This window comes from Sturnira hondurensis, unplaced genomic scaffold (genome assembly GCF_014824575.4).
Source record: "Sturnira hondurensis isolate 20B ecotype Veracruz unplaced genomic scaffold, ASM1482457v3 Scaffold0010803, whole genome shotgun sequence".
Taxonomy (NCBI): Eukaryota; Metazoa; Chordata; class Mammalia; order Chiroptera; family Phyllostomidae; genus Sturnira; species Sturnira hondurensis.
The window spans coordinates 444,282-460,396 of NW_028083434.1; the positions used below are offsets into that span (position 1 = coordinate 444,282).

At 44.4% G+C, this 16,115-nt stretch overlaps 1 protein-coding gene across 2 annotated transcripts in view; it reads left to right on the top strand.

Annotated features, from left to right (window-relative positions):
* Nucleotides 1-5,771, top strand: part of OCRL (OCRL inositol polyphosphate-5-phosphatase) — a 47,392-nt gene extending 41,621 nt beyond the window's left edge. For both annotated transcript variants that reach the window (XM_037059295.1, XM_037059296.1), the window contains 5 exons: nt 888-1,004; nt 2,810-2,894; nt 3,456-3,583; nt 4,443-4,554; nt 4,767-5,771. In XM_037059295.1, the coding sequence (XP_036915190.1) occupies nt 888-1,004; nt 2,810-2,894; nt 3,456-3,583; nt 4,443-4,554; nt 4,767-4,891 (567 nt within the window). In that variant the 3' untranslated portion in view covers nt 4,892-5,771. The remainder of the gene's footprint in view (nt 1-887; nt 1,005-2,809; nt 2,895-3,455; nt 3,584-4,442; nt 4,555-4,766) is intronic.
* The last annotated feature ends 10,344 nt before the right edge of the window (nt 5,772-16,115 follow it).

Here is a 16,115-nt window from a genome sequence, read left to right on the forward strand (position 1 = left end):
ATAAGTACTTGAATCAATGCTGAATAATTTATATATGGTAAGTTTGGTGGCATCTGCTAAAGAATTTGTACTTGTTGAGTTTGGTCCAGAAAGTGAGCAGAGTGCATTATGGACAGGGTTTTGGCTCAGCTATCATGTGGATGCCTGGATTTAATACTCGCAACCAGAAAGAAGCTAGAGAATGAGCCACTGATAGAAGTTCTGGTAGCTCTAGGAAACAGGAATATCAAGTGATAGAAGCCTGGGGAAAGAAAGAAAAGAAGCAAAACCAATGTGAAAAAATAGATTTTAAATGAGAACCAGCTGTTGTCATACTCCCTTCTCTTTCTCATTCCCTTAGAAAGACAGAGTGGCTTTAAAAGGTCACCAGTGCTTCTTAAAGAACATAATGTTAAGAAGAGCCCTTCGCCCTGCTCTAGTGTACACAGTCTCTGGAAGTAGTAAAATGCTTCTTTTCTTTCCCTTAAAGCTATGGCTGGGGGTTGTGCATGGAATTTAGAGAATTTCCTAAAGTTAAACATATATAATATATGACCTGAAGCTGGAGGTGGAGGATGGGGGGAAGACGCAGTGAACTTGGTCACTGTTTGTTCCACTGGGATTTTTCTGAAGACTACGTTCAGATGCCTTTTAATTCATTTCAGACATCTTTTTCATATACTTTTTATTTGACTATATAAACATAAGATAATTGAGTTTATTCCCCCATAGTGTCCAAGTTCACATTTAGTTATTGATCCAATTTATGTCACTTCTGGGTTTTCCTTTTAGATACTCTCAGGAGAATCTAACACTTTTTATAGTGTTTCTGGCTCTTGGTATGCTATATTCAGTTAACTAAGCAGAATTTGAAGGAGATAAGTTACAGACAGAATTTCATTTCTTAGGAGAAATCCCTCCTGCAGATGGTTCCCTTGGATGAAGCCACCAGTGAGAAACCCCTTCAAGTCCCCAAGGAGATCTGGCTTCTGGTAGATCACTTGTCCAGAAACGCCTGTCACCAGGTAAGTGAGAGGGGGCTTGCTCTGCAACTTTGGAAGGTGTGTGAATCCAGTGGGAAATGATAATACCTCACGTCAGTATAGAGCAGAGGTGTCAAACTCATTTTCACTGGGGGCCACATCAGCCTCACAGTTGCCTTCAAAGGCTCAAGTATATAATTTTAGGACTGTATACATGTAACTACTCCTCAACTTTAAGGAGTTGAAATTACATTGGGCACTTTGAAGGCAACCACGAGGCTGTTGTGGCCCTCGATGAAAATGAGTTTGACACCCCTGGTATAGCGCTTTCAACTCTCCCAAGCTACCTCCACACAGCAGCACTGTCAGATCGCCTGGACAGATGAAAGTTATTTCTATTGACAAACGTGAGAGCTAAAGCTTGCAGGCAGCCTGATTTACCTAGGATCAGGGCATAAGTGTGGTGTCAGAGATGGGTCCTAAACCCTGTGCTCCTGCATCCCAGCTACACAGGCTTTTCCCTGGACCACTACATACCTGAGTCTGTTATGCCTGTTTTAGCTGTCACATAGGCAGTGCAGATATTAAAGTTCAAAGCAAACTTCAAGCCCATTTTCTAAATTTGGTCCTCGTTTTTCTTTTATATCCTACCTAGTATACTAATCACCGCCAATCCGTTCCCCAAACAGAGAAATTTCTTGGGACCAAATAGAGGGGCCACATCGCCTTATCTACTGAAGAACAGTGGAGCTTGAGAGCAAGGTTTGCTGTGGACATGCCATTTACTCCTATCCCAGCATTCCATGATACAAGTCTCCCCACTATCCGAAGTAGAGCATTCCTATGAAACCTTTCTTAAGCCAAAATGGTGTACAGTGTAGAAGCAGTCACCATTAATTTATATAAAAATATTTTTGAGTGTTCCCAGATCCCCAAAATGACACAGGGTATCCAACGTTTTGGCGTCTCTGGGCCACACTGGAAGAAAAAGAGTTGTCTTGAGCCACATGTTAACCACATTGTGACATGAAATCACAAAAAAAAAATCTCATAATGTTTTAAATGTATGGTTTTGTGTTGAGCCACATTCATAGCCACCCTGGGCTGCATGCTGGCCACAGGTGGGACACCCCTAATACCAAATCATAACAAATTACACATAAAATCCAAAATAGCACTGATATGTGGTAAAATCAGGAATGCACAAAATAAATGGAGATAAAGCAGATGCTCACAGACACAGTTCAAAACTGTGGTAGCTTGATATGCTGAGTGTGGTTTCTGGGGAAAGTGCTTGGTGGGGCCCCTCTGGCTGCTCGGGGTGTGCCCTGCCTGTGTGATGGCTTGCTGCAAAACAAACACTGAATGCTAGCTTACCTTTTTTGATAAAAACAAAAATTCTCTTTGGATTTCTTTCAGTTAGCAGAAATAAGTACTTATGTAGGTCTTTCATGAAAGCGAAGTGGCATAATAACATGAGCTTTCAAAAAGTGGGTCATACCTGTATCAGTGTTTGCATGTGGTTCCACTCTTTGGACTCTGCCTTCTACCCTGTCAGCAGGCTAGAAGTGGGAACACCCAGTCTCCTGATCCAGCCACCCAGTCCCCTGCTGTATCAAGTACAGGCTAAAACCTTTGAAGATAACTTTCTGGTTTGAAATAAAGTTTGGCATGAACCTTAGAGATGATAAGAGAACAAGCGCCGTTGTCCCATCTCCATTCCTAATCAGGAATGTGCATACCACCCTTCCCTTTACTTCCTGCTGCTCTCTTGCTACCTGGGAGGTCTTCAGAACCTTGGGAGTGTTTATCTTACCTTGTTCCATTCCTTGTGACCTCTTTGGTAGGAGGACCTGTTCCAAACGCCTGGAATGCAGGAAGAGTTACAGCAGATCATAGACTGCCTGGATACCAGCATTCCTGAGACAATCCGTATCCTTTTCGACAAAGGCTTATGAAGCTGGATGAGTACTTGACCAAGCTCTTCTTCCCACCTACATTTGATTTTGTGTGCTTCCATCTTTTATTCATAACTGTCTTTTATTATAGGGTTGCCATTTACTATACAATTGTTTCTCAGTTTCTTTTAGGAAAATTTGACCTTTCTTTGTATCAGACTCTTACTGAAAAGATGGGATAAGTAACAATGACTTTTAATAACCATGGCATATAGGACCCACAGCACTGGTACTGTCATGCTTTGGGCAGCTGATCACTCCTGCCACCCCACATGCTGTCACTGTGACAGGGAGGGGGATAGGACTAGTTTCCAGGACTGATGTAGTGTGGACTGTCATTGCGCAGGCTGTAGTCCCTGGACACACAAGTTGGGCCTAACCTCCCAAGGGTCTGATCAACTTTATAACAACTCAGCTGGCACACACATGGACCAATAAAAGAATCACACCCCGATTAGATCAGTGTGGGAGCTTGAGGAGGGAAGCAAATCAGGTATCTGTGTGCCCTTCTTTCCCTTGATTCAAGTCCCTCCAGCCGGCAGTAATCACTCTGTGGCGGAAGCACTGCTCATTTTCCTGGAGGCCCTGCCAGAGCCTGTCATCTGTTATGAGCTGTATCAGCGATGCCTCGACTCTGCTCAGGATCCCCGGGTCTGTAGACAGGTGAGATTTACTGCTCTGAAGACGTGTTTGGGACATGTTCCCCCATAGAGAAATCATGGATTTACAAAGCCAGATGGACAGCCAGCTACATGGTAGGATGAGTCTGACGCGTGAGTCTGACGATGAGTCCAAACGCATTCCAGGCGTTTGGAACAGGTCCTCCTACCAAAGAGGTCACAAGGAATGGAACAAGGTAAGATAAACACTCCCCTGTTTTTCATGGCTTGACACCAGCATTGAGAGTTAGAACCCTTAGCATTTTACATTGTGTTATTTTCTGTTACATTTTGCACCATCTTTTGGTCGGCCCATTGGGTGGGGTGGATACCTCTACTCTGGTGTAAGGTGGCTAAAGCCGGTCATACATGGGGTTCTGGCTAACACTACATGTGAGCCTTTGTTCTTTTTGTCTGCTTGGTGCCACAATAGCTGAGAATACCTCTGAATCAAACTAGTGAGTATTGGGAGGAACTCCCACCCATACTAAATGACATTGCAGAGAAAATGATTCAGCTGAGCAGATGCCACGGGGACCTGCCATTTTCCCATCATGAGGAAATGAGAAAAAAACCAGAGTAACACCAGCCTGCTTATGACATAAGATATACAAGTGAATGTGCGATCATGATGTGGCCTGGTCATTGAGCGCACAGGGGCCAGATGGCATGATCGTTTTGACTTGGAAATTCTCACCTGGCAGGTACTACATTGGTCATGAGTAAATAATGGGAAGTTGTGGCAGATGAGTGGGGTCCTGTAAAGGTTGGATTATAAACTAACTTTATGGCAGCTCCAAGCTCTTCTCACTCCTTTCTTCTGCTTGTTCTCCTCACTGCCTACCTCCCTTTCTAAATTGCAGGTTATTTCCCAGCTTCCAAGATGCCATAGAAATGTTTTCCATTACTTGATGGCATTCCTTCGAGAACTCTTAAAATTCTCTGATTACAACAACGTCAGTGCCAACATGATTGGTAAGATGACCGACTAAGAATGGCCATGGTGGGTGTCGGTAAGGACAGTTCATGTAAGATGTACACAGTGTATTCTGTCTCTCATGTCCAAGAACAGGACAGTCACTTCCTTCCCACTGCCATCATCCACTGGTCCCCTACCCCCATCCCTGAGGCTTTACTTGGATTGTATCTGACAAGGGCGTTTCCTTTTTCCTTCTCTTACCCTCTAGCTACTCTCTTCATCAGTCTTCTCCTAAGGCCTCCACCTAACCTGTTGGCAAGACAGACTCCAAGTGACCGCCAGCGTGCTATTCAGTTCCTTCTGGGTTTCCTGCTTGGGAGTGATGAAGACTAACAAGCCCTGTTCTGTTAACTACCCCCCGAGATTCTAGAGGTGGAAGATCTTGGGCACCAAGTATTTTAGAATGATTCGCAAAATTATGCCACAGGAAGGGTCTGTTGCAGAATTTTGAGGCTGTTGACATAAAAAAGGAAGAGTTTCCTAATCCCTCCCTTACCATATACTACCCAGCAAAATACTTTTAGACTTATATTGCCAAGCCAAAGTTACCATATTTCGGTGTTTTTGTGTTCTCTCTTTATAAGGCAAAGAGATCTGTATTTACACTCTACCTGGGGGTGTGTGTGTTGCCCCCTGCCCAGCTGTCATGGTTGTCCTTAGCACCCTAGCCTAGATCCTGAGATGTTCCCGTTCTAGGCCTACAAGCACTACTTGATATAGCTCAGACTTGAGTGTAGTCCTTCTTCGAAAGCACTTTTGCCCTACCATCCCTTGATTACCCTTTGCACTCCACCTCACTAGTACTGTCACGTCGAAGGAAGTCTGAGTGAGGCTAGTGACTCCTTGGATGTCCCCAACAGTGAGTTAACCATCTGCGTGTGGTTGTTACATGCATTTGTGCACTTCTACCATAGTGGTACCTGTATGTCTCTGTAATTGACCTTTTCATGGATCTGCACTGGGTGGAACCATATTCTCTCGTCTTGGACCACATTTAGTAGCACAACATTAGGGACTATTTGAGATGACATCCCATTGATGTGAGAGAATCATAATGGAAGCAGTTTGAGTATTCAAGAGTGAAAACATTCATGTTTGACAGGTCCTGCTTCCTACCGCCCCTTTCTCTTTTTCAAATTTTACATGAGAGGTAATCCTGAGCATCTAGGGGACCCATCCGCCACTTAGAAATCCACCTCTGGGACAAAACTTGCACCACAGTCAAAAAGCAAGTCTGCACCTCACACAGGCCTTTCTAGAGATACTGCTCCTTCCCCCAACAAGAGTACTGAACCTCTTCTCTGTTCTTCGCACGTACAAGGGACCAGAAGTCACCCCCTCCCTCATCAATACTGACTGGGCTGTCCAGCCAGCTCCCTTTGGCTCCCAGCCACTCTGTCCAGTGGTGTGTAAGAGAGAGTGTGCCGTGGGACCAGCCAAGCACCTTTCTCTGGCACCTGAGACAACCCTCTGTGCTCTACATTTACTCAAGGACTGTGGGGCAACCTTTAAAAAAAAATAATCTGTTTGGCAAACCAGCCACCAACCACAAACTGCAAAACTACCCGATGCAGTTGGCTTCCTCTTGGTTTTCTTTCATTAAAACCTCCACTTATTCTTGCCTGTTGCCATTAAATCCAAGGAGCTGAATAGGCAGGCATTATGTTAGGTCTCGGGCATTGAGTCCTGATTCTTCTGATGCATCGAAGGAGAGAGCCAGGAGAAACAGCACAGCTGAATGGTTCTCTGGTTCCACCATCTATTAAAAGTTGAGTTTTGGGGGAAAGAAAACATCCATATCCTGTGATAGTCTAGTTAGGAGTCAAGTAATTGGTGCCAAATAGCTACAGATCTGATAGATTAGGGGCTGGGTGTTGACTTAGTCAATGGAAGACAGCAGAACACTTCTGTCATCTCCATTAGGCCAGAAAGTGATCATAGGTTATATACGCCAGGCAGGGTCATAACACAAAGATAGGGCATTGACTGTCCTGGGCGCATTTTCTGGTATGTTGCCGACCTGGGCCCTTTGTGTGATTAATGATGTGGTCAGTGGGGATTGTGTGCAGCATCCTAGCTCTTTCCTTAAAAAGTAAATGCACTAAGTTAGTTAATTGCCTCAACCTTTTTTCCAGCTCTGGCCCTGGGATGTACATAGGGTTGAGGATTTTAGACAATCTCTAGGTGGGGGAGACAAAGATATAGAGCAGACGTAAGGTGTCTGCCTCCTGCTGTGCCTCCTCTAGCACCACACTGCTAATTCCTAAGTACCTCTAATGTACTACTACGTAGCAGCTCTGAAGTAAGGAATTCAGATCCAACTGGTAGGGAAGGACTCTGCATTTATAGTTTTAGAGGGAAAAAAAAAGGTTCAAGCTCATGTGGTAATGTTGCATTAGTCTCCCTTTCACTGTTCTCTGATTCTTACTCTGTAATTGTTTGTTATATTTCCCAAAAATGTCTTGGTCAATAAGCAAAGCTGCTAGTTGGATTCTGTATTTTGTGTTATCTTTTTTATTATAATTTATTGCAATTTTTTTCTGAATAAATGTATGTTGTGTGAGAAATCAAAGTGTGATCTCGGTGAGGAAGAACTGAGGAGGGAGGCTTATGTCCCTGGGTCCCAGTGGACTGCTGCAGTTCCCCCAGCTCTGCCTGCACTGTCATTTCCTGTCTTACAGAGGCATATTAAGAATTCTCACTATATTTGTCCTTGGACAGGAGAAGCAGCCACGTATTTTCAGAGGCTAATAAAGAAGTCACAGTGCTTTCAGATTTGGGCCAAGAATCCATATTTTAACCCTGGGGATTGAAGAAACAAAATAACACTGTTAGAAGAATGTTGGTTCCTAATGCACGTAAATGTCACACTGGGTCAGATCCATGAGCACTCCAGGCCCAGAAATCTGACAAACTCCCCTGACAAACACATTTTGGGAGGACCCAGTTGTCCTTGCCGACACAGCCTCAGTTACAACATGCCCCCTAAAGAGCCCATTGTCACATAAATTCAGTTTGCAGCATTTGGAAACCAGTTTTGAACTTCTATTATGCTCTTAGGGTGACAAAGTCCATAAATTCAATCACTGGGGGGACTCTAATAAGAACTCTAGCACTTTAGGAGGAAAGCCCTAACTTGAGCATGGGACAGTTTACTCCCCCACCATCTCTGTTATGAATCTGCACGTTCTGATTCCATTCCCTTTGAGAATGAAGAGGCCTCAGCTGGAGGTTTCTTTGCAACCAGGGCCCTCTTGCAGTTCATTTCAGCTGTGAGCTCGACCCTAATGAATGTGCTGATTCAGTGTTGTCATGAGCCGTGTTTCTAGCCTCACCCAAACACTTGGCAGAAGAAGGTGTGTTTTTTTTTTTTTCTGAGAGTGATCTTACCCCAGTGGGTGGAGACTGACACCCAGTCGTTTTTTACACAGCAGGCGGCAATGTGGCGGAGTGGCCTCAGTGACCGCCTTTCCAGAGTTTAGAAACTGCATCCCCAGCTGCTGTTCCAGGACAACCATTAAGGCCTTTCTGACTGCAGGGCAAATTGAAGACCTGGTTCTTGGTGTAGGCTAATAATCCAAAGCAGGGGTGTCAAACTCATTTTCACCGGGGGCCACATCACCCTGGCGGTTGCCTTCAAAGGGCTGAATGTAATTTCAACTCCCTAACTGTTAAGGAGTAGTTACATGTATATAGTCCTAAAAGTACATTCCACCCTTTGAAGGCAACCATGAGGTTGATGTGGCCCCCGGTGAAAATGAGTTTGACACCCTGATCTAAAGCCACACTCTCGAACACTGTAGGCTCTCGGAATGTTAGGGAGAACACCTTAGTGATGACCTAATCCAATCTCATTGTTCTGATGGGCAAAATTGGGCTCAGATGGTACAGTGGGGGACTTAAAGTCACTTGGGTTTTACAGGCCGACAGTGACCAGAGGGGAGAGGGGAGGGAATTATTATAGGGGAAAAGGGTGAAGGGTTTGCAGGAACAAGTAAAAAGGACACGTGGACAATAACAAGGGGGGGGCGGAAACAGGGGAGGGAGATGGGGATGGCTGGGGGAGGGGTGGGGGGTAAATGCAGACAACTGAACTTGAACAACAATTAAAAAATGTTAAAATATGGGGGGGTGGGATGGGATGGGAGTAACAGACAGAAAACTGTACTTGAAAAATAAATTAAAAAATTGGAAAAAAATGTTAAAATAAAAAAATATATATATATACAAAAAAGATCATTTAGGTTTTATCCAAATGATTACACAATATACAAGTATATACAATCTGCCCCCTAAAAAAAGCCCACCTGGCAAGATACCACAAAGAACCCTCTAAACAAAGGAAAGAGCAAATGCAAAGGTCCTAAGGCAGCAAAGCATTTCACCAGGTTCAGGGGACAGCCAGACAGGACACAGGGTGTGGATTAGGGGGAATGCTGGGTAAGAGGTGGGCAGGGGCCTGATCATTCAGGTCTGTGGAGCCCAGAGCAGGAGGCTGCCATTAATTCAACGTGCAATAGGAAGCTATGGATGGTCTTACTCAGAAGTGGTGCAATTTATTCTCCTTCCCCTAACCTTAATAATAGTAGCAATAGCTAATAACTATAGCTATCATTTATCCTAAGTGGTATACTGATACATTTCACCTCGCCTTTGGCCTTGACAACCACCTTATAAAGTACTACTGTATCCCACTTTCACACATGAGGCTCAGAGACTACCTGATGTGGTACTTGACTAATGGCAGGCCAGAATACGTCCCCAGACCAAAACTTGACCCTTAGACACAGCCACTATCTCCCCAGCTGGAGTGGAGGTGAAGGTGGGGGTGGTCCTTAAGAGTCTTCTCTCTTCTAGCTACGTCCCAAGATTTCAAGCCAGCCGCATAACCTGCCAGGAGCTCAAATTCAACCTGATTTTGAACCTGGTCAGCTTCTCTGGGCAGCCTCCTTTCTCCCATCACCCAGGTTTAAACCCCTGGTTACTTTTTGCCCCTGCCCCCTTCTAATCAGTCACTGATTTCAATTCATAAATATCAACCACCTGCTAAGTGTATACCACTATACAAGTTTCTGAAGAAAACAAAAATGAGTAAGACTGGTCATCATAAAATAAGACGTATACAGTATAATTCTTTTTTAAGAAGAAAGGGAGGAAGAGGAAGGGGAAGGGAGAAATGGTCAATATCATGGGACATCCACAGAAAGGGGGCCAAGGCCAGGTCATTCATAGTGCCCTCTATCTGGCCCCTCCTTTTCACTGCTCACTTCCCACAGCCCACCACTGAATTCAAACCCTCATGACCTCAGGCCTGGTGCACACCCCCATTTTTCAAAAAAGTTCAACTATAGTTTATGTTTATTTTTATTCTGTATTAATTTCCAGTGTACAGTGGAGTAGTTAGACAATCATATACTTAACAAAGCTTTCCCCCTGGCACTTCCAGTGCTCACCCGGCCCCACACATAGTTCTTTTAATCCTATTGACTGCACTCCCTGGGCTGTAACTTACATCCCTGTGGCTCGTCTGTAACTACCAATTTGTACTGCTTAATCTCTTCACTTTTTTCACCCAGGCCCTCCCCTCTGATAATCATCAGCATCTTCTTTGTATTTATGAGTCTGCTTCTATTTTGTTAGTTTATTTTCTTTTTTAGACTTCACATATAAGTGAAATCATATACCATGTTTTTTGGACTATAAGACCCACTCCCCTCCAAATTTGTGAAGGAAAGGGGGGGTGCGTCTTATAGTCTAAATGTAGAGTTACATTTACATTGGTGAAATATGTTATTTATGTTATTAAATATTTACCACATTTTTGTTTCAATTTTTTTTCCTATTTGCTGCCTCTAAAACCCAGGTGCATCTTTTTTTTTAAGATTTTATTTTTCTTTTATTTTTTTTTAAGATTTTATTTTTCTTTAGAGGGGAAGGGAAGGAGAGAGGGAGAGAAATATCAATGTATGGTTGCCTCTGGTGTGTCCCCTGCCAGGAACTGACCTGCAACCCAGGCATGTGCCCTGACTGGGAATCGAACCCCGATCGTCTGGTTCGCAGGCCCGTGCTCAATCCACTGAGCTACACCAGCCAGGGCCCAAGTGCATCTTGTTGGTCCAAAAGCACAGTAGTATTTGTCTTTCTCTGTCCAATTTACTTCAATTAGCATACTGGGGTATCCATTTTAATCTCTTTCTAACTGATTTCTCAGTTGCCAGTACCTCCCCCTTTTCATCTATCCTTCATACATCACTGCCAGACTGATATTCCCCATGCACAACTTTCACATCACTCCCCCAATCAAAACCCCTCCGGGTCCCTTACCCCCACTTACCACAGAAGTTCTAGTTCTTCACCCCAGCATTGAAGCTCTCCTTAGCCTTTTCCACTCAGCTCTCCGAATCTCCCACTTGACCTTCTCATGCCCTCTCCTGCCCTAAACCCACGGACACTTTCCACTCTGGTTCAATGTATTCCAGCCACCTGGAACCCTCTAGCCTCATAACCACTCCACCTTTCCATATACTACCATACCCGAATGTCACCTCCCCCAGGAAGCCTTTCCCCAAGACTCCTGCTTCCCCTGAACACTTAGAACTTTCCCTTCATACCACTATTTTAACACACCACAGACCAAAGGATGTTGCTGCCCCCTCTGGGACTAGAAGCTTCGTGAACATGGAAACCAAGCTGGGCATATTTTGAGTTTCCCCATGATACCTTGTAGAGAGAAAGTGCTTGGCAATACTTGGTTAATACACAAGGATTTTCCCTCAAAGCACTTAAAGATGCAAGCCTGCATGCAGTAGGTGTTCCTGTAATGTCCAATACATTTAATTATTCATACCAAGCTCTATTAATTTTACAGGAACTCATATGTGTGTACTTAGTAAGTTATATTAATGTACTCCAAGAAGAGAATAACTTTAAGCAGCCATCCAACACTTTTCTATTGTCTTATAAGGAACAACATCACACTTGCTGAATTTGCTTTTTAAAACTGGTTCTCAAGGTTCCTCAAAAAAAATAAAAATAGAACTACCACATGATCAGCAGTCCCACTTCTGGGTATATACTCAAAAGAATGGAAAACAGGGACTTGAACAGATATTTGCATACCCATAGCAAATTTCATAGCAGCATTACTCACAGTAGGCAAACCATGGAAGCAATTCAGGTCTCCATCAATGGACGAGTGGAAAAACAAAAGGGGGCATGTGCATACCATGGTATATTATTCACTCTTAAAACAAGAAAATTCTGACACATGCCATGATATGAATGAACCTTGAGGATGTTATGCTAATGAAATAAGCCAGGCAGTCACAAAAAGACAAATACAGTATGATTCCTCTTATACGAAGTACCTAGAGTAGTCAAGTTCATAGACGCAGAGAGTAGAATGGTGGCTGCCACAGGCTGGGCGGAGGGGGAAATGGGAAGTTGTTTAGTGGGTGTAGTTTCAGTTTTGCAAGATGAAAACATTTTGGGGATCTGTTGCGCAATGAATATACGTCTCGCTACTGAACCATACACTTTAAAATGGTTGCCGTGGTAAATTTTATTACTTTATTTTTTTCCACAATTTTAAAATTTTAATTTTTAAAAAAGTGATTCTCAAAAGGCAAACTTGATCACATTACTCTCTGTTTACAACCATTTGGTGGCTTCCCAGAACTCTTAAAGCACCCACAAGACCCAGCAGGTCTCCTCCCACATCCTGCCACCCCCCTTTTCTTTACTTCAGCCACAAGGGATGTCTGTCTGGGGACCGCTCTCTGCTCCCTGCTCCCTCTCACTACAGAGACAACTCCTCCTCTTGTGCTACATTGTCACACCTGCTCCAGGGCCTGCATCACAATTTGTAATTATACATTAATTATTTGGTCAAGGCCACTCTCTCCCACTAGGTCAGCAATTCAGCAGTGGCATAGACCAACAGACCACTTTCCTTCTTTTTTTCCCCCATTTCCTTACCATGGTATCCCCAGCAGCTAGTCTAATGCCTAGGACTCAAAAATCTGTGTCATCTACAACTCTAGTGTTGGCAAAGGAAAGAAAGCATGCATGTCTGCTACTTGTCAAAGGGTAAACAAGTGTCCCCTTTCTAGAAGCAACAGAACCGTATATATCAAGAGCCTGGAAACATTCACAGTAGTAATTCCACTTTGCCTAAGTCCAGGAAGGTTAATCCCAGCATTATTCATTACAGCAGAAAAACTGGAAATAGCCCTGGCTGGTGTGACTCAGTGGATTGAGCTCCAACCTGCAAACCAAAGGGTCGGTCACCTGTTCAATTCCTGGTCAGGGCACATCCCTGGGTTGCAGGCCAGGTCCCTGGCAGGGGGCACGGGAGAAAAAACAACACATTGATGTTTCTCTTCCTCTCTTTCTCCTTCCCTTTCCCTCTCTCTAAAAAATAAATAAAATATTTTTTAGAAATCTGGAAACAATGTGCATAGACCTCAGAACTGGAAGGTGGGAAAACACTAGATTTTTATAGATAATGTGTAAGTATGTGTGGTGATGCATGTTAACTACACTTACTGTGGTGATCGTGTCACACTACATACAAATATCCCATCAGTACATTGTACCCCTGAAACTAATTCATGTCAATTATAAACTAATTATATGTCAATTGTATCTCAATAAAATAAATTTAAATATTATAATACATAGGCACAAAAATGGTGGAAGTTGATGCTCTGTTCGGTAAAGGACAGTCCCCGCAGCTGGTGGGGTTGTGGTGGCTCCAGAATGCCATGGAAAGGGAGACTACATACTTTGTTTGGAAACTGCCAGTTGCCCTTACATAGCAAGTGGAGTTTTTCCTTAAATTATGTGTGTATTTGGAGCGACAGGGGATGCTGATGGAGAGTCTGGTAAAGCCCCCAAGCCACCCTGTGGCTTGCCAATCTAAATGATTTTTATTTTTACCTTTATATTTGCCTGGTTTTCTAAATGTTTTACAATGAGAGTGCATTACTTTTTATATCAGAAAAAAGATTAAAGAAAACATTATTTCATAAAAGAAAGAAACGTCTGTGTGTTGGAATGAACGAACACAGTGTCTTGCTCAGGCATGTAGGCAGCTGGAGAAGGCCAAGCGGGCACAGAGCCGGGCCCACTCTGCCCCACTCCCTGGCATCCCAGGCCTGCCTCTGTTCTTGCATCTGCAGGCTTCTGTCCTCCAGTTTCTGGCAGGTCAGACCAGCAGGCCACCCGGCAGCCTCCGGGCTCTACAGGGCCTGGCATTCTAAGCCATGCCCATTCACAAGGCATATAACCGTGGCCCTCACTCTGAAAAGCAAGGATCACTTACCATTTGTAGCTGTGGCCAGCAGATGGCAGAGGAGAATGACATTCCCAGCTGTAAAACTGGTATTTAAAACTGCACTTACTTTTCTGGTTTCGTGATCATTTCTTTCTATTTTGAGGAAGTTGTCTATTCTCCTTAAAATCTACTTCTGGCCTAAAAAGTCAACAACGACCACAAAACATTTTTTCAGGACTACATTGAGATTGTCTAAAGGCCATGGAGATTGTCTAAAGGCCATGGAGATTGTCTAAAGGCCATGGAGATTGTCTAAAGGCCATGGAGGTTTCAGCCCTATCTTCCACTGAAAACCAGGAAAAATTAAATAACATTTGCCTCTCTTGATTCCTTTACTGTCCCTCAGTGTTCCAAGTTATTTTGAAACTTTCAGCAAGGGCAGGGAGGTAATTTTGCTGCTGAAAGCTGATGAGTTAGATCTTCTCTGGAGAGAGGTGAGCTGGAAGGAAGGAGGGACGTGATGGAACAGCTGGAGGAGGGCAAGGTGCAGATATGAATAGGAGGAAGGGGAATGACCGGCTGGATGACTGGGGAGAAGTTGGAAAGAAGGCAGAGTAAAAGGCTTGTAGGTTGAATTGTGCCCCGCCAACAAATTCATATGTTAGAGTCCTAAACTCCAGCACCTATGAGTATGTCCTTATTTGGAAATAGGGTCATTGCACATGTAATGAGTTAAGTAAGATGGGGTCATATTGGTCCTAATTCTGTATGGCTGGTGTCCTTATAAAAGGGGGAGATTTGGACACAGAGGCACACACGCAAGGAGAAGGCCATGTGAAGATGCAGGTGGAGATTGGGATGGTGCATCTATAAACAAAGAACAAACACCAAAGCTGGCCAGCAAACCACCAGAAGCTAGGAGAGAGGCCTACAACAGTCTCCCTTGCAGCCCGCAGAAAGAAGCAACCCTGCCAACACCTTGATCTCGGAGTTCTAACCTTCAGAACTGTGAGACAATTTTTATTGTTCAAGCCACCCAGTCTGTGGTACTTTGCTACTGCAGCCAGCGCTGACTAGGCTCTTTGGTGGAAGGCTCTCGAGGACAAATGAGATGATGGAAGGAAATGGACAGAAGTCCTTGGCTCACCCCCAGGATTGTATGACAAGTAGAAAACTGGGGACCCTGAGGGGAAGGAAAAGGGAGAGCACTTGAAGGACTTCACATTCAAACTGGTGTCTAGATCCTTATAGAGGCTGAACCTCAGACTCTGAGAGGTATTAATTACAACAACAGTAAAGCACTTTGTGTGCATTAATTCATGTAGCCTGTGTGGCCAGCCTAGGAGGTAAATACTATTGTTATTCCCATTTTATAGATCAGGCACATGATAAGTTGTGTATTTCTCCAAAGTCCTGGACCCAGGGGCCACGGCAAAGGCTGATAGCCAGAAAAACCTGCTAGAAAGCACAGCACATGCCATACCAAGGGGATGGCTCATCATCTCCAGCCAGATGGTGCTGGAGACACCAGCAGTGGGTCACTGATCACTTCAGCCTTCCCACCGCAACCTAGGGTGTCCTGTGGTCACCACAGCAAGTGTCTGTGGTTAGAGAGCTGTGTTTCCTGAGCTGGGCTCCTTAGAAAACTTTTTTTAATTACTGCAAACCAGCCTTGCACTCTAGCCCACAAGCTCCCCAGAGGCTCTGATGTCTCTCTGCCACGCCCCCCCCCACCCCACCGACTTGGGGCATAGAACCTCGGCTCTGGCCACACACTCACAGGCTCTAATGTGGAGGGAAGAGAGGGTGGGACATTTGATAGGTTCTTTCTGACCAGCTGTTATGCCAGAGGGGATCGTGGCATGCTGGAGAGATGGGCAACCACTTTGCATGGTGGCCAGGCCCATTGGTTGGCAGCATGCCCGCTGTGCAGAGCCCAATTGTGATACCCACCTCTCCCGTCCAATTTTCTGGGTGAGGATGTCCACAATCAGGTAAGTTAGGGGGTGGTTACTCAAAGACAATTACCTTTATTTTGCATGGTGGTTTCTATCAAATGTGGAAGGCTGGGGATTTCAGAGACTCTAACCTGTTCCACCTGAGGCTTCTTTCTGAATCCTGCCAAGAATGGAGACCTCGGGGCCTGCTGTTTGATTCCTCTGATGTGATCTTGGGCTACCCCTCTACCAGCAGTTCCACTGAACAGATGTGTCGTTTAGATCCCTAAGAGCTGAGGAGTGCCATTAGCATCCTTGATGTGTATTCTCCAGCAGGGAGAGG